Source organism: Pholcus phalangioides, unplaced genomic scaffold (genome assembly GCF_987345545.1).
Source record: "Pholcus phalangioides strain wild (caught in Gottingen) unplaced genomic scaffold, Ppha-v1.0 ptg000039l_1, whole genome shotgun sequence".
NCBI classification, from domain to species: domain Eukaryota; kingdom Metazoa; phylum Arthropoda; class Arachnida; order Araneae; family Pholcidae; genus Pholcus; species Pholcus phalangioides.
In genome coordinates, this window is record NW_028301625.1 from 16,482,088 (window position 1) to 16,505,532 (window position 23,445).

Below are 23,445 nucleotides of genomic sequence, written 5' to 3' on the forward strand. Positions count from 1 at the left end.
ACATGACATCCCTATTTTTACTGGCATCTTTTTCTCAGCCACCTCGTTGGGCATTTTGCCTGTTGCACTATCAGACATGCCAACTTTTGAAATCCAGAAATCCGGAGATTCTCCCGAGGGGAGTACCCCCCCCCCCAACACTCATAGATTCGATCAAAAAAAAAGTTCATAAAATTTTTTTTTTTTTAATCAATTAAGAAAAAGTTACATTCTTTCCCCCCCCTCTCAAGGCACATTCTGCATTGACCCTGAGAAGAATATAATTCCATGTCAGTCTTTCCATGCAGAATAGAGAAATCACATCTATATACTGTTCATAAAGTATAAGTGTTTCCTTTCGTGGATGCTATCAGTGATTGATAATCTTGGGTATATGAATTCTTAAAAGCTTTATATTTAGCTGTATATAGCTTAAAGTTTTATATTTTCTTTCTGAAGATGTTTAATCGGAAGAAACGATTTAAAAAAATTCAAATTACAAAGCTGCGGACGAAAAAACGTGTTTACCGCATGGCTGTTAATGTAATACAATAACGATTATACAGGAATTTCAGCAACCAAGGCCATGCCCCTGATAAATTATTGCCGATAAATGCTACGAAAACGAAGTCGCGTCTGTGCCAGTTGCTTAAATGCAGTCACAGAGATTTTTTTTTACGGCTGATCGATAGAAATGACTACGGCTGTCCTCTATGGGTGTTTTCCTTAACGACGACGGTAATCGTTGACGCAACGACAACGTGAAAGCTCGCATAAAATCTAATTTTCTGCCAAAATCTGGAGAAATTTTAACAAATGCGGAGAGCGGGAGGAAGGATGAAAAATCCGGAGTCTCCCGCCAAATCGGGAGAGTTGGCAGGTCTGCACTATGTATCATGATCACGCGACCTCGAGAAACTGGTTTTACTACTTTGTACACTGTACTGTATTGATACACACGTGGGTTGTTGAAGAATAAGATGAGGGATATCTAGTTGCTTCTCTGCTTTTTGCTCTGAATTAAAGGCAGTGTACAGAAGTTTCAAATTTCAGATTTTTTTTATTCCCCTGCAGATTTTCTCCCTTCTGCTTACATATGGGAAATTAAGGTACTTTCGCGGCTATCTGCCGGTATTTAAAGACTGTGTCTATATGATGTAAATTCATCTTGTTCCTACAATATTGCGAAATTCACACTTTTTTAAAATAGTAAAGGGTTGGAACGCCCGTTCAAATTGTAAACCTTTCCCAATATCACGGAAAAAAACTGAATCTGTAAAAATTCAACCTTGAACATCCACAGTTTTGTCATCTAGCTGCTATGTGGTAGTAACCGTTTCGCATCGCGAAAATTACGGGTGTGTACGCATAATCGGCTTTTGGAGGGACACCAAGATCTAATTCTGCACAGATAGTATAAAAGAAATGATTTTTTATACCAATATTTTAATTCTCTACAAAAATATTTCTAATTTTTGGGGGTCTTATAACCCCCCCCCCCCCACAATCAAATTTTGCTTTTGGTGAAAATCCGGGTTTGGAACTTGCAATTGCGCAATGGTAATCAGCAAAAAATGTGATTTTATAAAGATTTAAAATTTTGAGTTGGCTATTCCTTTGGAAAAACTTCTGGTTGCCATGTCGATCACACAGACCTACAACACAAATATGCATACATTAAACTTCAAATGTACTCATTACCAGATTGGAGGATAGATGCAGTTTCAAGAAACCGTCGTAGAAGTTGTAAATAGGGAAACGCTTTAAACAGGAGATCTTAATGAGAATTACTTATTGTTAGGTCCAAGAAAATAAGTTTTACTAAGTGGAAAAAAGTTCTAACTGGGAGAAATGTTATATAAGCGGGATCAACTGTATATTTGTTTTAGATTTATTACATGCATGGAATTCCATACGTTAAATTCTCAGTGCTAATAAGCTTCTTTGCAAGCTTTTCCTACTAGTAGACTGTGAAAGTAAATAAACCTTTGGATAGAACATGTTTTAGAAATTAATTACTTGATTCATAGAGACAGCATACCCAGAACATGACCCACCGCTCAATCTCAATGAAGAAATATAAGCAGGTGATCAAAGACCTGGGGAATGCTGGAAGAAAATTCATAGATATACCAGTGAATTATAGGGAAGGGGAGGAGGGATTATTTTTTTTAAAGATAAATTTTTTTTGAAAAGGACCCAAATAAATTAGAGTACAGTGGCATCTCTGTACTTCTATACTAAGATGAAGGAGTGTTATTTCTATAAGAGCAGACCATGTTGTTACCGTACAGAGAGGTAAAAATGCAACTTTTTACCTTGAAAGGGGATATGGGATTTTTGCTTTATCCTCCAAGATGCACGTGCTTGCATGACGTATATTTACATTACATGCATACCAGCTGAGGGAAATTATGGGAGGAGGGGGGGGGGGTGCTGCATCAGGGAACATCTCTATAGAAAATACAAGTTAAATCTAACGCATGGCACCCATCACACAACCTAGACAGCTGAAAATATGAAGAAAACTATAGAGCCATGCTACAAATGTTTCATTCAACTAACATGCCAAGTCTCCAGTGACTCTGTTATGTAAGATATTTCGTCACCAATATGCCAATATTCTCATGTGAGGAGCACCATAACAATATTTTCGTTGGATCACTTGGATACAGAGTCTCATATCAGTTGCCAAACTTCAGTATCCCCATGTGAAGAGGCCCTGAAACAATATAGAGACAGTGAGCTAGAAGAAATGTGCTAACTATTTAATCTGCCCTAAAGAAAGAGTACATTCCCTGAGGAAGATGTTCAAAAACATCATGCATACAAATTTCAGACTGACAATAGCTTTGGAATCACTATTCTAAAAGATGACTTCACCAAGGTTCAGAAAGTTTGAGACAATGAAAATGATATTACAAATTTTATTGATGATTCCACCAAGCAATGCAGAGGTAGAGAGTGTATGGAGGAAAGTAAAAACCATCACCAATGACAGATCTATCTCGATTAAAAAAGATGCATTAGAAAACAAGGTCATCTCAAAAAATTCTAAAATATTAACAGCAGAGTTTGATCCCAAAGAAAGTGTTCAGTTGTGGTGACAAGATTCTATCAGGAGCATGTGTCCGTACTTTAAATATTAACGACTTTAATAAACAGGGTGTTCTGCTAATAGACACACAAACTCAGAGGGTTGTTAGTAGACATCAAGAGGAACAAAAATCGCAATGGAACATGGTGTCACAAATTACGTTGAGAGGATGAAAATTGCAAAAAACGTATGCAGGTTTTGATATCACGCAGGAACGACAAAAAGTATAATAACTACAAAAAGATTTATTTCATTAATTATTACAAGAGTTGTTGGAAGTGGCAGCTGCTGACATCATTGCACAGTCTACAGTGATGTAAAAACGATTCCTGGATGTGCTCAAAGATACCAGGGATGCTTTTGATGTCTGCTGCAGCGACAACAATCCGGGCTATGAGATCCTCTAGTGCAGTGTTTCCCAAAGTGGGCAATATCGCCCCCTGGTGGGCGATGGAAAGGTCCAGGAGGCGATAGAAGCTACGAGTATAACATGGGATCCTATGGGTTCTCTTGATTTGGGGGGCAATGAGAGAAAAAATTTCTCTGAAGAAGGGGGGGGAAATGGAACAAAAAGTTTGGAAAACTATGCTCTAGTATGTCCACAGGCGCCGCATAAACAAGTGATTTAATATATAGGTGATCCTATAGGAAAAAGTCACACGGATTGAGATCCGGCAAACATGGAGGCCAAACAATGGGTCCCACGTGTCAAATCCACCTCTTTGGGTATGCAACATTGATTTGTGTTTTTCGAGATTTCCACCCTCTCAACGTGCTTAGAGACACAATGTTCCATTGCAACTTTTGTTCCTCTTGATGCCCACTAAAAACCCTCTGAGTTTGTCGGTCCATCAACAGAACACCCTGTATTTTAGTTAATGTGTTTTTGTTATGGTCACGGCAAATGGGATAAATTGATTATGCATAATCACCTGTTTTTTCACCGAAGACAAAATCTGGGGGTATGGGGCCTGAGCCTCCCTTCTCCAAGAAAATGAAAAATGAAAAATATTTTTGTAGAAAAGAGATGCCATTGACGCACTAGCACGTCAACATCTCTGCCAGAGTGTTGTCTCTGATGCGGGCCACTACACTGCTGCTGACCATTATGTTGGCCCTTGAATGGTGAAAAGTTGGCCATCCTTGTATAGATGTAGTAGAACAATTGATCTTCATATTACATCACTATGTTAGGGTAACAAAGAAACGTTTTTGATGACACTAGTTAGATCTTTCATAATTATTTTCCAATTATTGCTAATTGTCATAATTATCATTAGGAGTGCACGTTTTTCCTTCTTTATGCAAGTTCTTGTTTGAGTGCTTGTTCAAGAACAAAACTATTTTCGACAAAAAAAACTGGAGAGATTTTCTATCGACTAATTTGATCAGCACTACTTAAGATACACCATATCGACACAGTTCTATAAATATTCAAAACACTAGATATTTAAATGCACGTCAAACTCACTTTTTCTATACAATTAATTATTCAATGATGAGAGCCAGACTATTCAAGTAAATATATTCAGTATCATAATTAAGGTAGATGGTGATGCAGTTGTATCATCTTCCAGATAGAGAGTTTGCATCAGCTAAAGTACATAAAGTGCTTTTGTCTGAGTATGATAGAGTTCAACATCGCAAAGATGAGATATCGTTGAAAGATACTGCATTTATTTCGAAAACTGTCGAAAATAATCCAAGGTGGGCTACAAATGTAAAGTCATCGGACATATCGCGAGAAACTGTAAAAAACAGGAAAAGGTGATCAGTAAATAAAGGAAGAAAACTGATCTCTAGTGTGTGGACAACTGTGAAAGTGGTGCATCATACACAGCCATGATGATATCAACATCAAAGAGTGCACAGTGGCTACAACTATTTTTGCAACAACAGAACTTTTTTCCTCAACCTTTCGAGAGGAATGAGATGGCAAAGCCATCATTGCAGAAGGAAAAGTACAAAGGTTTTTAGATCTGAAGATGTTAAAATTTTGATATGTGGTACAAAGGTAATGTAGAACTTTTATAGCAAAATGTTTTGTATGCTCCACGTATGTGCCGAAATTTGATTAGCAGGAGACTTTAGCATTGCAAGTTACAGCGCTCGCTTAGGTGATAGAAAAATTAATGTTTTTAAGTAAAATGGTAAATTATTTTCCAGTGCCCCCCCCCCTTTATCTAGAAAGATTTATATTGTTATTGCAGACGTTTAACATGAATAATAAAAATGAAGCTCATTTGCTTGATAGAAATAACATGATGTTATGACACCAGATTTGGACATTTAAAAGCTAAAGCATTAGGTGAATTTTCAAAACGTGGCTTGATAACCTATGTGGAAAAGTTGAAAATAAAGGTGTACAGGGCATCCATAATTAAAAGACCCTATTTTAAAGTAGACTACAGGCAAAACCAGTCATCAAAAAAGTGTGAAATTTTGTGGAGGACTTCATGAAGTGATGGGAATTTGTTTCAGGAAGAAAAAAATTAGTTGCACATGTCGCCACCAGAGGGCGTTTCACTTTGAGAATACCTGTAGTAAACATGTACTTATATCAAATTGCGTCATTGCTCAGTTTCCAGTCATAAGTCAGTTTTATGGGGTTTTTATGGTGCTTCTTGAACGTTTTAAAAAACTTTAAATTTTGGGTATTATCTGGAACAAATTAAACATTTTTTCATAGACACTTTTGGAAAATCACAAACAAAGGGTAGTAAAGATTTCAGCTTACAAATGTGATTCCAGAACAAATTATCTTTGTTAGTTGAGATATCATTGTATTTGTGTCTTAACTAATAGTTATCTGGAAGACATATATAGCTAGCTTATTTTTTCCTTCAACACAATTTCATTTTAAACTTTTCAACTGAGCTTACCCAACATATCACTAGAGTACTTGATTCTTAGGAATAGATTTTTCTGTATACTTACAGCTTCTATTTAATTCTCTATGGGGCCATTCAAGTATTACGTCAGCCAATTTTTAGCCATTTTTGACCCCCTCCCCACTGTCAGCAAAATTTTGTCAGCACTGCCCCCTCCCACCTGCTAACACATATTTGTGGGATCAGAAACGTATGCGGGGGGTATAGGAGGCTCGTGCACCTCCTCCCCAGATGGAATTTTTTTTTAATGTAAACATTTTAAAATAAAAATAATTAAAATTTCGAGAGAAAATACCTTTATATGTTATTATAATCTATTTCTGTTAATTTCAATGCTATTTGAAGGGTAAGAACTTGAAATTTCTCATTAAGAAATTCATTGCACAACCCACATTTAAACTATATATTGTAAACTCTTGATCCGTGGACCAAATGTGGCCCTGAAGGCTATCTGATGTGGCTTGCCCCCTCAAACCCAATTTTGTAAAAATGAACTAAGTAGCACCTTTACAGATCACTTAAATGACCTGTGGCACAATTTCAGAGCATTCAAGTAGCCCATGACACATTCAAAGATCACTGAAGTAGGCCCGTGGAACACTCAAAGATCACTTTAGTAACCCGCAACACAGTTCCAGAACACTTTAACAATCCATGGCACATTTAGATCCCTTGAGTGACATGTGGCACAATTTTAGAGCACATTCCCAGATTACTTAGTGATTCCTATTATAATTACGGATCACTTGAGTGATGCGTTGCACAGTCTCAGAGCACTTAAGCGGCCCGGAAACATTTCCAGAGCACTTGAAGGATCCGTGAAACATTTAGAGATTGCTGAAGTGGCTCGGTAAGGGATTTATCATTAGAGAGAATTTTAGTTCCGGCGCCCACAAACTAGCGAAAGATTTTACTCGTTTTTGGCACACAGAGTAAGATGCCATTAAGAATATTCGATATTTTCATAAAGAGTGGTTGATGACATAAGCATTATCCAAACCCCTTCCCCCTTGTCATCAAAAGTCAGCAAATCGGAAACCCCTCCCCCAATCGATGCTTGAATGACCCCTATGAGTAACTGCCTAAAATTAATAATTTTTTTTATCACTAAAATCGCTTTGGATCAATTTTCTATCACAAACCAGCAAAAAATTAAAGAATTTGTTAAAAGTGACAGCAGACAGGCAGGCTGGCTGCTGACTGCCTGTAGTGGTGGCCACAGAATGGAGATTTTTTTTAGCACATTATGTCTCATTAACCATTTTTTTTTTCATTTTAGTTTAAATTTTGTTATGGGTGTTAAAATTGATGTACAAGCACGTCAATTAATTTTTTAATTGTTTTGTGAAACTCTTCAACATTGCTTTGATTAATATTCTATTTTAAAAATTCTCAGTCTTCCCACTTATGTGTGTGTGTGATATGTACTAAGATATTTCTTAAAGCAATATAGTTATTTTTTAAGGGGGAAAGAAATAAGATTCAACTAAATATTTAAAATACCTCTGTTTCATGCGTGTAAAACATCACAGCTAGATCCAAAAGATTACGCCGCTGATCAACTCTAGATGCAAAACTTGTTATATGGCCTTCCAGTTCTTGAGCAACACTATAGATCTCTTCAGCATTACATTCACCAGTCTGAGCAAGTTCTTCTGCAGCTGCTAAAAGTTTTTCTGCATTAGTGTATGTATTCTGAAAAAAAAAATTACACAATTGATACAAGATCCTGAATAAAATATACGAGTTGTACAAAAAAAGAGGAACTTTTTATAACAAATTTATGCTGAAATGAAATTACACAGTTTAACTTTGTTACAAGAAGAGCTCACCATTTTTGGAAAAACCTCGGTTTTATAGATTTCATGCGATAAATGAATTTTCAATTTATTTCTGTCAGGTGATAAATTATGGAACACCCTGGCTTCATCTGTATTACAGATGTCTTTCTAATATTAGCAATGAACAGGATGCTAATTTAGAATTTAAATTCCAGTCTGCCGAAAATCAGATTATCTTCAGCAGTAAAAGATGGGCAGTTTGACCTCAGTAATACAGTGGTGGTTGGGTGAAGTTGGTATTCCGTGGTTATTGAGCAACAGTTTTCCCATTACCTTTCAATCTTCCACCACCCCCCATCAAATATTATCGAGTATCTGACATAAAAACATAACATTACATCAAATATATTTAAAAAGTAAATAAAGTTATTTAATTTTGTCACACATTATATCAATTTTGTTCATTATACACTGAAGAGCCAAAAAAACTGGCGCACCTGCCTAATATCATCTAGGGCCCCCGTAAAGCTTTGTGTCGTGCAGTCATCAAGGGTACACAAGTGGGCCTTCGGCTCGGAAAGCCCATATCGATGATGTTTCGTTGAATGGTTCGCACGCTGACACTTGTTGATGGCCCAGCATTGAAATCTGCAGCAATTTGCGGAAGGGTTGCACGTCTGTCACGTTTAATGATTCTCGTCAGTCGTAGTTGGTCCCGTTCTTGCATGATCTTTTTCCGGCCGCAGCGATGTCATAGATTTAATTTTTTACCGGATTCCCGATATTCACGGTACACTCGTGAAATGGTCATACGTGAAAATCCAAATTTCATCGCTACCTCGGAGATGCTATGTCCCATCTCTCGTGCGCCGACTATAACACCACGTTCAAACTCACTTAAATCTAGATAACCTGCCATTGTAGCAGCAGTAACTGATCTAACAATTATGCCAGACACTTGTTGTGTTATATAGACATTGCTGACCGCAGTGTTGTACTTTGATTGGTTCCATATCTCTTTATTTGCATACGCATGCCTGTACCAGTTTTTTTGGCTCTTCAGTTCATGATAACACTACACTCACACCAACAAAAGTTTGCAACAGTTTTCCTGCTACCTTTTCAAACAATCTTTAGAGCGAGATTAAAGTTCTTTCAAGTGGCCCAGCCAGATGAAGACTTTGAATATTCTCTTCCTATATCGACAGATAGCCACTTGATAAATACCTGCTTGTGTGGCCTTTTTCATTTTTTGCACCTCTAACATTTTTCATTGCATTTTATATGTTAATTTTTACTTATTCCACATTCAAATATTTGCAATTTTTGTGTAACTGGACTTCTGAAGTACTGCATGACCAAATTATAGGGAATTTAAGCACTTTTGTTTAGGCTCTAAGTACTCTCAGAAATATTTTGCCAGTGTCTGGGTTATTCCCCCAACAATGAGTCCATGACTGGCTTTGAAAATCTTTAAATTTGAAATATATCATATTCTAATATTTTTTCGACTTCAATGTTTTACCTGTGAATACAATGGTAATCAATGTTGTCAAAAAAAGTTTTGCTTTCAAAATTCTTTTCAAATGGTATTCTACAAAAAATACCTCTCAAATGGTATTCTACAAAAAATACCTCTCAAATGGTATTCTACGAAAAATACCTCTCAAATAGTATTCTACTATCTCTTTTTATATAAATTTTTTGGATAACAAAGATTTATTTCCATGGTTAACGAACCTTAGTCCCAGATAACAAACATTCATGTAGATATGGATGAACACACTAATTTAACACAGCAACCTTGTGAGCTGGAATTTGGCCACTAATAATTATCCAAATTACTGTTGCATGTGCCAAATTAATTTATGAACCTTAAAACACTTTATGGCACTTGACAGACTTATGAACGCCTTGAAATAACTTTTCAGATATAAGGTTTTGAGCAATTTCATGTAAAATAAAAGACTAAGCTAATACAAAATGCACAATAAAAAAGCCCAGACTATGATTTTTTTCACTGCAAGACTGCATCAAACTGAATAGTCTGGAAACTCTAGGAGCTCATCTTTTCCCTCTTAATTTTTGTGATCAGAAGTTACGTGTAAAACTAATGATTAAGGAATTAGCTATATTCCTTAATGGTAAGAGTGAACACCCTGCATATATCCGAGGATGATGTCACTCTCCGCTATCCATATGAACTGATGCAAAGGTATATTTAGGAAAGGAAGAAAATTCAACTGCCATTGCAGGTAATCGAACCCACGTCCTGGTAGCAATGTCAGCAATCGTAAGCTTTGGCCTGAGTTAGATCGGACTGTCCATGTACAGTCCCATTCAGTGCACACGAGCTCCAAGACAAGATTGAGATACTTGTTGCCTTTGTAATCTAGTGGTCTAGGGCGTTCACCCGGAAAGTGAAAGGATGTGGGTTCTATTGCCCGCAAAGCAGCTGAATTTTCTCTCTTTCCTAAATATACTATACCTACCCTGCATATATATTTAATAGTTATACCTGAGACAACCTGCTCTCTTAGTATGAATTATACGTAATAAAAATAAAGATATCTATCTATATATAATATCAACATGCTCTGACTGACTGATTCATCATCAGAAGTCCAAAATTCAACCCCCAAGAGTGGTCATAAGTCGGGTAAAAAGGTTATATAGGAAAATCATGCCAAGCCAAAACTGCTGAAATCATAATTATTAAATTTGGTCAGTAGTTTAATTTTATAACGTAAAGACTAGCTAAAAAAGGGTTTTTGAATTCGACCCCTAAGGAAGCCAAAAGGAGCTGGGGTTTACATAGGGGTAGGGTTACATAGAGAAATCATGGTGAAGTGAAACCGCTGAAGCTACAAATATGAAATCTAGTCAGTAGTTTTATTTTATGATCTAAAGACTGACTAAGGAGGAATTATTCAAATTTCAACCTCTAAGGAGGTGATCAGGAGGATCAAATGTTATATGGAGCAATCATTGCCAAGCCGAAACCACTGAAGCTAGCTATAAATATGAAATTTGGTCAGCATTATATTTTATAATGCAGAGACCAACTAAGACAGGAGTTCTGAAAATTCAACCCCCAAAGGTGTCATGGGACATTTAAATGTTATATGGGGGAATCATCACTGAGTAATTTTCAGATTACCAAATCCCCGCGGGTGAAGCTGTGGGTAACAGCTAGTATTTCCATTGACTTTGGTTTATTTGCTGTGAATAGGAAATCAAATCTTCACGAATAACAAGGATCCAATGATGAAAAAAAACAATTTTTTTAAAGGTGCAAAAGAAGAATTTGTTTGGAAACTGCAAAAAAATTCTTAACTGAATACAAGTAAAAATTTGCAAGTATAAATACTACAAACAGGAAGAAAAAACAGACCTGAGCCACATTTTCAAAATGTTCATGACTTTTAGCCAATATTTTGGCTCGTTGAAGTGAACATCCAATGCCTCCTAATGTATTTTTTCTTAAAAACACTTCTCCATGATTTTGTAGCCAATCTAACACCTATAAAAATAAAACAAGTTTATATATAAATTTAACAAAGTTTTTTTATGGTATGATTTTGATCAAGACCTCATGGAATATTAGAATTTCAAAATGCTATAAAAAACTAATATTTAGAATTGACAAAAATTTTTTACAACAATGTTCAATTAGGTACTTGATTAACAAACCTGATCATAAGTCCAACACACGCTACAATTCAATTTTACAGGCTGTCCAAATTGTTTGCACAGCAGAAATCTCTGCAACCATTGATTTTGAAAACACACTTTCAATTACAAAAAGTTTTTAAATGAAATACAGTTACTTAAAATCTCACAATTTGTTTGAGGGGTCGTATGCATAAAAAATAAAGAAATATGCTTTTTATACAGTCACTGTGCTGACTCAAAAGTTGCTATTTTTAGGAACTGCACAAAAATAAACTAACTAATAAAAGTTACTTGTCAAAGCTAACTATTGTTCAGCATATTTGTTGGTTTTTGGTCAAGAATGAATGATGGAATATAGCACATAAGTGTAATTTCATTTCAAACTTCATTGGAGACCACCAAATGAAACTTGCATAAAATATATCTCATTTGGTTTTGTCATTGAACCTCCTTGAGTGACTGAAAAATGGCCACAATAAAGTCATGCCATGCATATATATGTGTGTTTCTTAAAAGTAATCAGAGATTCATGGTGTCTCATTTAAAGGGAACAACTAAATACCCTCCAAAACAAACAACAAATACTGTAATGATGACACACAGACTAGTGTTCTGTACTAAAAATATAAATACAATTCATGTGGCCTAGAATTTGGAAAAATTGTTTAGAAAAACAAAAAAGAAACATAACTGCCGAACATCTTCTTGAAATAAACCAAGGGCAAGCCTTTGATGAAGCTTGAGTTTCTTTGCATGCCAAACTGTTTCCAATGATCTATGATGCGCAAGTATGTCATGAATGACTGAAAGAACATGTTTGGCTCCTTCTGAATAATCAGCAGCTGGATTGCAAAAGTGATTTTCATGACGATTTAAATTTTCTGTCAAACCTTTACTTTCATCAGCAATCTGAAATACAAAATATTGAATTTAAAAATACAAAAAAAAGTGTTAACATTCACTGAATTAGCTAACAATTGTTTGACTGAACCAAGGTTTTTCAACCTCTTAGGTGTAGAGGCTTCCCTGAGCTCTGGAATCTGCACACCCCTTCCCTACACTCTACATCTTTCAAAAAAAAAGTGCCTTTCAACAGTTACCATCTAAGATCAATTTGGATTACTCTATACATCCTTTCAAATTCTTAAAAAGGTATATAGATAATATAAAATCTCAAGTCCTTTTCACTTTTTTTATTGATTTCTAACTAACTTACAAGTTAAGAAAAACTGGTTCATTAGCAGATTAGTGCCTATAATTCTTCGTTTTTATGCAGTCACCATCTATCTTCACTGTAAAACACAAGTGCAGTAGGATCCCACTTATCCGAGTCAATGTGGACCGGACCTACCTCAAATAATCCAGACGTGACAGAATTTTAGCATTAATATAAACAAAGCCATAGAAGGTGGAAATACATTGTCAAATCTTGCTTAATCTAATGTGCAGGCGGCTGATGGAAAATTTTGGCTCATCAGTAATTCAGATGTTGAACGGGAGAAAAAAAAATTAATTAAAATAAAAGAGATATTTTTATGAATATCATCATCTTTTGTCTCTTCTGATGTCAATGAAGAAATTTTCACGTTTCTAAAATCTTTACATGATAGTCAAAAATGAACCACGTTTAAAATCGGTGACAAAAATACTTCACGAAACTTCATGGTTTCCAGAACCTGATATATGCTCATCAGTTCAAAGAAAAATTTCCATAATTTCAATTCTAAGAATAACGAAATTTATTAAATTGATTTTAAATATGAATTAATATGGGATTTACTGAGTCTAATTAATTTTTTATATCAGAATTAAAACAAAATGACCAATAACTAACATATATTTTATTGTGGTCTTGTTTGTATATTTCATTGAGTATATTTTTTATTGCAGTACATGTAGTTTAATACAGTACCATATTTCTTGGAATAAGCACCACATGAACATGCGTCGCTGTATTGGAAAAAAAGAACCATCAAAATATGACATTTCGTTTATGGACTTAACATAAGGCCCGCATCCGCCATACATTTCTGATATGAAATTTATTTAATGCTCACTTTTAATTTTGGCAATGCTTGCTAAATGCTCACTTTTAATTTTGGCAATGCTTGCTAAATGCTCACTTTTAATTTTGGCAATGCTTGCTAAATGGTCAATATTGATTGTCAAATGATTGCCCATTTTAAAAATACTACTCAGTTAATTGACAGTTTAATATGACATAATGCAGTGGGCCAATATCTTAGAAATTGTGTTTCTTGAAACGAAAATGAACATACGTACCATCACTAGTCTCTAAAATCACGTTTTTCAAAATGTAAGCAATGCGATGCTCGTTCCACAAAATAAGGGGAATAATATAACATTGCAATTAAAAACTGTATATATGTAAAAGGCACTATATTCATTTTTGTGTATATTGAGATAATGCTATCAATTTGCTGTATTTTCCTTGCACAATACAGGGTGTTCTCTTAATGGACCGACAAAGTCAGGGGGTTGTTAGTAGCCATCAAGGGAGAACAACAAAAATTGCATTGGAACATGGTGTCCCAAACCACGTTTAGAGGGTGAAAATTGCGAAAAATGCATGCAGGCTCCGATTCCAGAAGAGACGAAAGGTGCATCTCAGTTGATCGCTGAATATGTTTGCGATATGTTAGGATCACGCACTGCGGATGATGTAAATTAGTGCTATTGCGGTAGTAAGCATGTGTAGCAGCTAGTTGTATGTCGGCGACAGTGGGGTTCAAACCCCACCGTTGCTGCAGTGGTGGTCGGCTCAATGTATGCACTCCTCAAATGGAAGAAACCGTGCTACAACAGTTTGCAAATTCCCCTCAATAAGTACATGAGCAGTTGCAGCTGGACTCAGAGCCTGAATGCGTTTTTTGCTATTTTCACCCTCTCAACGTGGTTTGCGACACCATGTTCATTGCAATTTTTGTTCCTCTTGATGTCTACTAACAACCCTCTGAGTTTGTCAGTCCATTAGCAGAACACCCTGTATGTATACATAGGTATAGAACATGAAATCCTGTTTCAATAAATAACAATGATATCCACTTTGAAAACACTTCAAACGGCTTTCAGAAAATTTCCCTTTTGGCGCATGGTTTTATCTCCGATATACAGAAATATTTCAAACTGCAAATGTAAAATGTAAACTGTTCATCTGTCACGTTTGTTACACATCTGGAAAGCAAGTAAGAGAGCAATATAAAGAGATTGCATAGAAAACACGATTTAACTGTATTAAGGCCAGCATGTGAGTCAATTTCATGTGGCATTGCACCCAAAATGAAACTAAAATACACACAAGAAAAGTATTCCTCTTTTACTTTAATTTCTGAAAAGAGTACTAGCTCAAACTTTTTCAATTTATCGATATAACGTATAAAAACATGTGCATCTTGAATACAAGTATTACAGAGAAATCCAAATCATTTAAGATTGAATTGATTGAGTGGTGATTGTTCATAAATTACCATTAAAGAAAACTCTCACAAAATACAACATGCATGAACTTATCAGAAATGAGTAGCTAATTTGACATTTGCTTACTTTGTGTTAGTCAGGAAAGTGTATAATAATGAGAAGCTTTTTTCCATTTTTCTTGTTGGTAATCCTGCGTTTATAACCGAATGTAGTTTTGTAGTACTACTAAAGCAGACATGCACCTCGTCCATATTCCTCTGAGGAACTTCTAATGAATTGGTAAATGTTGGAATGTGTGTACATGTATAGTGAACTTTCGTGTAGTTTGTTCCTGTGTAATGCTTGTTATGTGTAGTGCTATCATCTGCAATTAATTTTTTAAACTGAGTTTTTCTCAACTCATAGTGAGTAAAGTGTAATTAATGAATAATTGTAATGTTGTACACCTGTTGCTCTCTGCGGCGAGACTTTTTAGCCGGGAGATCGGCTCGCATTCGCCCCTCAAAGTTGTGAAACGCAGAAAACCAGCTTCAGCCGACCACCACTGCAGTGACGGTAGGGTTTGACCAAGATCATCGCGATGCGAGTCTGTCACTATGACCACTCGACCAAAACAGTGGCAGTTTTGTAATATGGTATATACAATTCATAAAAATGAATTTGTTTTGTTTTTCCCCTTTTTTTGTTTTCAGGAAAACATCACATGAGCAGAGCTGCCATTTATCCTTATAGAACCAGTAAACGGAATCATGTGACTCTGCCAACCATTCTGTACCATGATTTCTTTATATTCCAATTAGGGACTGCAAAAAAATGTTGTTCTGGATTGACCAGCTTCTTCCCATTTCGGTTCCCAAAATAGTTTTAAAAAAAAAATTGTATTGTAATCGAATTTATAGCCACGTAACACTGTTTCTATCAGTGTTTACCCTTGGCCTGTTTTCCCAGATGGTTAATATAACCCAAAGACTTTCACCAAAGCCCCGACCAGCACCAATAAAAGAATCTTTGTTACAGAAGATTCTTATTGTCCTGTCTACTCCATTCTACAGGACATTTTTTATGACTAAAAAAAAGGATATTTTCCCTCCTCGTATTCAGAAAACCTAGGGGGTGTTGAAAGAGCCACCTTTCTTTTTCCTTCCAGACCACTGTACCAACACCCTCCAAAGATACTTTCTCCCCCCCCCCCCTTTAAGGGATGTTGGCGGAACTATGTCTTTTTTCCAACACCTTCAGTAGGCTAATCTGAAATGAGTGCTGTTTGCTTCGCTGGACGCCTACACACCCTCTCACCACTACTTGTGAAAATACTATTTGGGACGGCGGCGAATAACACTATAAATACGAAGGTTAGATAATCATATACTTTTTACTTCAACAGTAGTCTGTGTGGAGAAAACACAAACAAATAAAAATAAACACACACACAATATGCTTCAATAATTACATATAATTTACGATAGAAATGACACATGCCACTTCCACACATTTATGAAATGTGAATTTAAAAAAAGTTTTTTTCTCAAAATTTGCCGCCCTGGGCTATAGTCCGTTTAGCACCCCTGTAAATACACTGCTGGTTATGTGAACAATATGGAAGCAAACCTTTCTAATTTTCCTCTGCTTTTCTAACATGCTGCATTCATCTGAAACAAAATCATTCACGTCTAACACAATCTGGTCAAAGCAAAGTTAATGTATGGCAACACCAATCTCTCAGATCACTTATTTGCATTTAAATGGGGCTGGAAGGTTTGTGTGGAGGGGACTTTTTGATGGTAACTAGTACCAAGAGAGTTGAAAAATTTTAAAAAGAGCAATTCTTCTCTTCTCAATGCACAAAATAATTAAGTTTTACAGATTATGGCCTCTGAAAATTCACTAATAAACTTAAAAATAAGTTGAAATAGGTATTTATAGAAGGAAAATTTCAAAAAAAGGCATTTTTACCAAAAGAAGTTTTAAAATAGGCAAAAAAAGACTTTTATGGCATTTTGCCTGAACTTCCGGGCTCTAGTAATTATCTATCATTAGAACTACAACATTTTTCCACTAGTTATTTTTTTTCATATATATGTTTCTATTAATCTTATGGAAGAGGTATATATTACTAGCAGGAGCTTTCAGAGTAAGTGGTGCATATCTTGAGCAAAACTGTTTAAGCATGTTTTTATCAACAAGTATATGAAGAAGAAAACCAAGAACAAGATGAGAGTGTTTGCAAGAGTTTTGGGAATCTTTTTCTTGACAGAGTTATAACATAGTAACTAGCCAGAGGTGCACCATGAAAGAAAGGATAAAATATTTTTATCACTGAGTCTGAAATTTGGCCCCCAAAAAGTGTTAGAGAATCTATGGAGAGAGATTTTTTGAAATTTGGGTCCCATGTGGGAGCAGCATTCAAGAAAATTTCAAAACAAGAATTTCGGGAAGTTAAATGAATGTTGTCAAAAATCTATTGCATCTGTCTAGAGAGATTACGTCAGATAATGATGAACGATACAGAATTCCCAAACATATCCCATTTTACTTAAAAAATTAATTTTTCAGACACAACCATGTATGATATGAGACACCAGCATACACATATTATAGTCAGTCAGATAATGTACACTGAGGTAAGTGGAAATTCGGGATAAGTGGAACCAAGTTCAATGATTTATAAAATTCACTTGTATAGTGAACTTGATGCACTTGCTACTCTAAATACCGTATATACTCGTGTATAAGCCGACTCGTATATAAGCCGACCCCCCTACTTCAAGACCACCAAAACCGCAATAAATTGAAAACCCGTGTATAAGCCGACCCCAAAAAATCCGTGCATTTCAGAGAAAACAAAATTCTTATATTTCCATGCAAAATGAATAGCTTACGGAAATTTACAATAGAAAACGATTCAAACTTTTTAAACTGTTTCTTCTGAGTCTCTAAGCTCATCGTAATCCATCAGATCATCATAGGGTGCGGCATCGCCCCTATGATGGGTACGCTGTCATCGCCATTGTCACTCTCAAAGAGGATATCATCTTCAGTTCCGTCCATCACATTGCTGATGCAACACTTTTTGAAGGATCGGATGATAATTTCGGTGGAGATAGAGTTCCACGCCTCATGTACCCATTGGCTCACTAGGCCAATGTTAGGTTTCTTCAAGGCACCACCTTTTGTGCTTTCTTTATCATCGGAACTCATCCATTCGATCCACAAATTCCTCAAACAGTCTTTGAAAGGCTTGTTGATGCTCACATTAGGCTTTACAATCGACGTTAGCACACCTGGTATCAAAGTCAATGATGTTTTCGATTTCTTTGCCTTGTCTTTGACATTTTCAGGGGTTTGAACATATCCCATACCAATAATGCCGGTTTCTCGAACACTGCTACAAAAATGACTACTGATAGTGGGGGTCGATATTTTCTCATCAAAAACTGACCCGAGTATAAGCCGACCCCCTCACTTGAGGAACGAATTTTTCCACAAAAAAACTCGGCTTATACACGAGTATATACGGTAGGTTACAAGGAGACTTTATATGGACAAGTTAGATTTGTGATCATGTTGCTACCTATTGTGTTCTTCCCATTTCTGAAAATGGGAATTGACGCGATATTGAAATTTCAGTGTCAAAATCTTCTTTTCCTATTTATTTAAGGTATCCGACTATCTTTGTCACTTTTCTTTAAAATGGTTATGGAGTGAACTTTAAATACATTTTTTGATAGAAAGTGTCTCGAAATAGTCAAAACGGTGACAAATTTTGGTCTATCTATTATAGTTTCTATGAAAAAGTCATTTTATGTCAAATTTTATGCAAAATTCACGTGATATTCGAAACACGATTGCAAAAAATTTTATTAATGAAATGCTTTGTGATTTTCACGAGTGCATTTAGCTAGTAATGTTGCAGGTTATGAACCAAAATTTAAAGGATTGCATGATATGTTCATAAGTTACACCAAAATATGTTCAAGTACGTGTGAATTTTTTGAAATTTCATCCCACATTTTGTCTATAAAACACTGTAATTCAAAAAATATATGTGATAGACCTTAGATTTTGGTTCATAACTTCAACAATATATAGCAAAATATCACATTAAAATTTCGTAAGGATGCAATGCATCAATTTTTACAAATCATGTCACAAAGTCAAGTAAAATGCCAAAAACAGCATTCTTCATAAAACACGTTCAAAGTCTTTATTTGCATATTACTTGTATGTAAAAATGCAACACTAAAGTGAACGTAACTTTGATTCTAAGCATCATATAAACAAAACAAGGCCCGTTTTGGAATCACAACAAATAGGACTTTTATAAAAAAATAAAAATCTATATTTTTATCCAAAATGACGTTTCCAACGTAGTCGGATACCTTAATCTCTCATTTCAATATAATTATATTTTTTCAGGAAAAGTAAGAACTGAGAGAATTACACTTTCTCTGCATTTTTCCTATGATGAGGCAAGTGAAACCTAATGAATTTAGGCTAGCACCTTACCTCTTTGCAGCATTAGAATTAAAAAATTAAAGTCACTGTGGTCTGTAGAACCAGTGAATATGAGGATCTGCTAGTCCACAGACATCATGACTGGTCTGAAAACCCACAATTGTGAATTTTGTGTAGTGCTTTATTGCAAAACAAGTGTGGAGGTGTTTGAAGAGGAATTCTTTTTTAAATTAAATTTTCAGAAAATATTCTGCAAAAGATATTCTCTTCTGAAAAGATATTTGCTAAATGGTTTTTTAAGATTCAAATGACACCATTAATTAAGAAATAATTAAAACAAAATATCTTCATTAATGCATGTCAGCATTTTATTTTTTAGCATATTCAGCAAAAAACATTTTTGGTTGACAGGGCTGCCAATACAGACAAAAAAGGGAATCTGGAATGTGCTGTCTATGCATCCTCAGGAATAAGGGGTGGAAGGAACCACCCACATTAATGTCAGACACAAAAGATAAAAAATTAATTAGATGGATCCAAAAGGATTGAGAATTAGCTGGTATTCACAACTCAAAGTGATATTCTAGTACAATGCTATTTTTTAGACAAAATTCAATAAAATTTCAATTTAATTTATGAGAGCATAAGAGATTAGGGTGGCATGCAAATGCCAGAAAAATATTGATTCATCAAATGGATTGAAAAGAATTAAGGAACCAGATGGTATATATACTGTACTTGCAGCTTATCGAAATAAGTTTCGCTCATAAATTTAATTTCTGCAGCTGCAGTTTTCAAAATATTTTTTACAGTGAAAAAAATCAGATCATTCTACATTTAAAATGCTGAGACAACATAAAACGACTGAGAATAAGCGATTCTCCCATAGGAGATTCATCTGCAATCAATGTATTACGGGAGATTCCTAGCTACTGGTCCTGCGGACCACTACAATTCTTTTCTCTGTGGTCCAATAGTTTAATCAGTGGTCTTGGATCACTGGTCCACCAATGATTTTGGATTTCGAACGCTGTACTTGCATTGGCTTTATTAATTTAGGTAGGAAACTGAAGATAAAGCTCCCAGCCACCACAGGCTTCTTCAATAGACCTAAAAGTGTCGAGAAGTAGAGCAACAATGTAACTTCATATGGTGTTAAAATCACTCCTGAAGCAAAGATTAATGATTGGGTTCTTGTCAAATTCACAAATTAAAAGTCAGTAAAGATGTTTGCTGGGCAACTAAAAAAGTAAAGACTTATCAGTAAGCAAAATTTTAGTAGTATAAGTAGTATCAGTACGATAATATCTTTCAATGGACCAACATTCAAGACCAAAATATGATTAGAAGTAATGAGGTTCTGTCATTTTTTTAACCTTTCCCTTCTCATTTGCCTTATAGATTATATTGCCTTATATGTCTGTTAATATGTATGGGGGGGAGGTGTGTACTATTACATTGAGTTTTCTATTTAATAAAATGTCTGGGCTTTTTATGGTTCAAATTAATTTTTTCCCTTGGCTTGCACTTCTTTCATGTATGAATAATTTATAATTATTTTGTAAATGATTTCAAAGCATAATCAAGCCATAAGTTTGAAGGGTTTAATAACGAAGGGTTCCACATGCCTTGATCAGTGTGGCAAGTGGGAACCCTTCATTAACTAAAAATAACATTAATCTTGATAAAAGAATACTTTAGAAAATAAGGTAAAACACTGGCTCTAAAAAGAGCTTGATTTAACAACCTGCTGTCATATTTTTAAGAAATTTTGTTGACTTCTCCAACATAAGTGCTGGATTCGCACTGTTAAAAGAAGCTGTTCTACTTAGCTCAGTGTAATAAAATCAGTGAAATAAATGAAAGTAAAAAATAATTTTTTTGTTTAAAAAAAATAATCATACATGCTTTCTTGCATTCAAATCAGCTCGAGGTTGATGGCAAACTTGCACTAGATGATCAAGTTGATACAAAAGCTTTTTACTTGTGCTATGTACCTGATGAATGACAAAAAAAAAATTATTAATTTACTAAAGTAACACTAATGGCACTGACAGTTTAAATTACAATCGCAGATTCAAGGATTATCGATGAGCACCCAATTTTACCAATCCATTTTGAACTTCAATCCTTTCACCTGCGATTGTAGTTTAAACTGTGTTGGTGAATACGGCCATAAGTGTTCAAAAACTGAACAATCCAGATCATATTTGAGTGAGATTATGTTTATAGTTTTTGAAAATTGACTTACAGTCTGGTCGGCCATGAGAATTATGGAATTACAGACTATAATGCAAGAGAAGTATAGCAAAAAGGCATTGATCATAAAATAGTTTTTGTGTTGAAAAAAATCCCAAAAGAGAATTTTTTTCACACTGAAGAACCTCTGAAACGTACGCTTCAGTAGAACAACTGAACAGTTAGTTTCAGGTGAATAGTTAGAGTTTCTGAGATATCACGTTATGTTGCTGATGAATCCAATCTTGTGAAGGAACTTGTTTCTGCCATGACAAGGTCAACGGTTTTGCAAAGTACACTTTTCCATCAAACATGTTTCCATCCTCTCTAGCTTCTCAGATAAACTGTGAATAGGCAGAGACTGCTTGTGTTCACATTTTGATAACCGGAGAAAAAGAGATGGTGTTTGAAATCAATCTTTTTTTTTTCTCTTCGTCTGATTCAAGGTGGTAGAAGGATATACATATATATACGATATTCTCTCTCTCTCTCTCTCTCTCTTAGAGTGAATCAACTTCCACAGAGAAGAAATGAAATAATTTATATATTTATCACATCCACAAAAGACAAAACAGGACGAAACACACACAGAGAACAAAAAATGCGGCTTGGCACCATCTTGCCCTACACAGAACTTGCCAGCACGATATATCTCAATCTTCTCCATTTTTTTCTTTTTCCACAACATCATATGCTGGTCAAAAAGCAAAATTATAAACAACTAAAATCCTACATATATATATATATATACACACGTAGGACTGGGCGATGTATTGATTTATAATAAACCTCAAAGGAGTAAGGTCCTACAATCGGTATCGTGATTTCATGATTGTGAATACCACGATGTATAGTTAATTGTGATGCTGATTTAACCCTGAGGGGCCCTATATCAAAAAAAAAAAAAAAAAAAAAAATGTGGGCCAACTAACTTTATATACTCTGTACATCATATAAATGTATTTTGCAAATATTCTTTTATTTTTATCAAAATCCAGCGAACAAAAGGTGGTCGCACACCGCCTACCTAGAACACTGAAAGCTTTTCTAGGGTGTTATGCAGGAACAGCAACATTTTGTTTAAAGAATTTCCTTTCACAGATTTCTTAGGCCAAAATTATCAACATAAGAATATTGATAGTTTGTAGATCTCTTTCAATGAGATGGCAGTGTAAGTTTTCCTTCATGAGTGGCGTATAAATTTGTTAAAAATGCCAAATTTTTTTTAGTGTCACTGAATAAAAGAATAACACCAAGATTTACAATGTATCCGGCATTGATAGAATTTACTGAGATTGTCCCACTTCCTTGAAATCAGGGTTTTGCTTTTTGCTTTTTTCTCCCATCAGCATAATTTTTGTCATCATCCATGCAGTAAGCTTCGTTTTATTTTCTTCATCTGAGGTATCATCAGATGCATTAGACTCCGGATCAGAGGGAAGCTCCGAAATTAGTATAATATTGTTTCTCTGCTCTAAGGAATTTTACATGCATTTCACCACCAATAAGAGTAATAAAAACACAATATTTGGGGCGGCACTCAGGGCAAAAAAAATTCCAGAAAACAAAATAGAGAGCATAGAAAGTAGTCATCAACAACCACTCTAAAACCACTAGAATGAAAGAATGGTTATGTAGGGGACAAAAAATAGCATATGTTGTGCCTTCTATTCTACCCACCCAAAACTCCTCCGCAAATACACATCTGAGATGTTTCAACACCATTGCTGTCACCCATTTTCTAGTAAATAAGAACGAGGGGAAAAAATGAAGAAAAACAAGGTCACTTCATCTCAGTGTGGTGGTTTTATACTGAAGACACTTGGGGTATCTCGCTGTCCTTAATATGGAACAACTTTTTTAAAACTTCCATAATTTTATTGTAAACTAT

The 23,445-nt window shown here is 35.2% G+C and overlaps 1 protein-coding gene across 1 annotated transcript in view; it reads right to left on the reverse strand.

Annotated features, from left to right (window-relative positions):
* The window catches only part of trio (trio Rho guanine nucleotide exchange factor), a 342,911-nt gene that overhangs the window by 229,381 nt on the left and 90,085 nt on the right, over nt 1-23,445 (reverse strand). Inside the window, exons 12-15 of the mRNA XM_089254104.1 lie at nt 21,221-21,313; nt 12,099-12,332; nt 11,143-11,271; nt 7,471-7,662 (exon numbers count right to left, since the gene is read on the reverse strand). Coding sequence (XP_089110230.1) covers nt 7,471-7,662; nt 11,143-11,271; nt 12,099-12,332; nt 21,221-21,313 — 648 coding nt within the window. The remainder of the gene's footprint in view (nt 1-7,470; nt 7,663-11,142; nt 11,272-12,098; nt 12,333-21,220; nt 21,314-23,445) is intronic.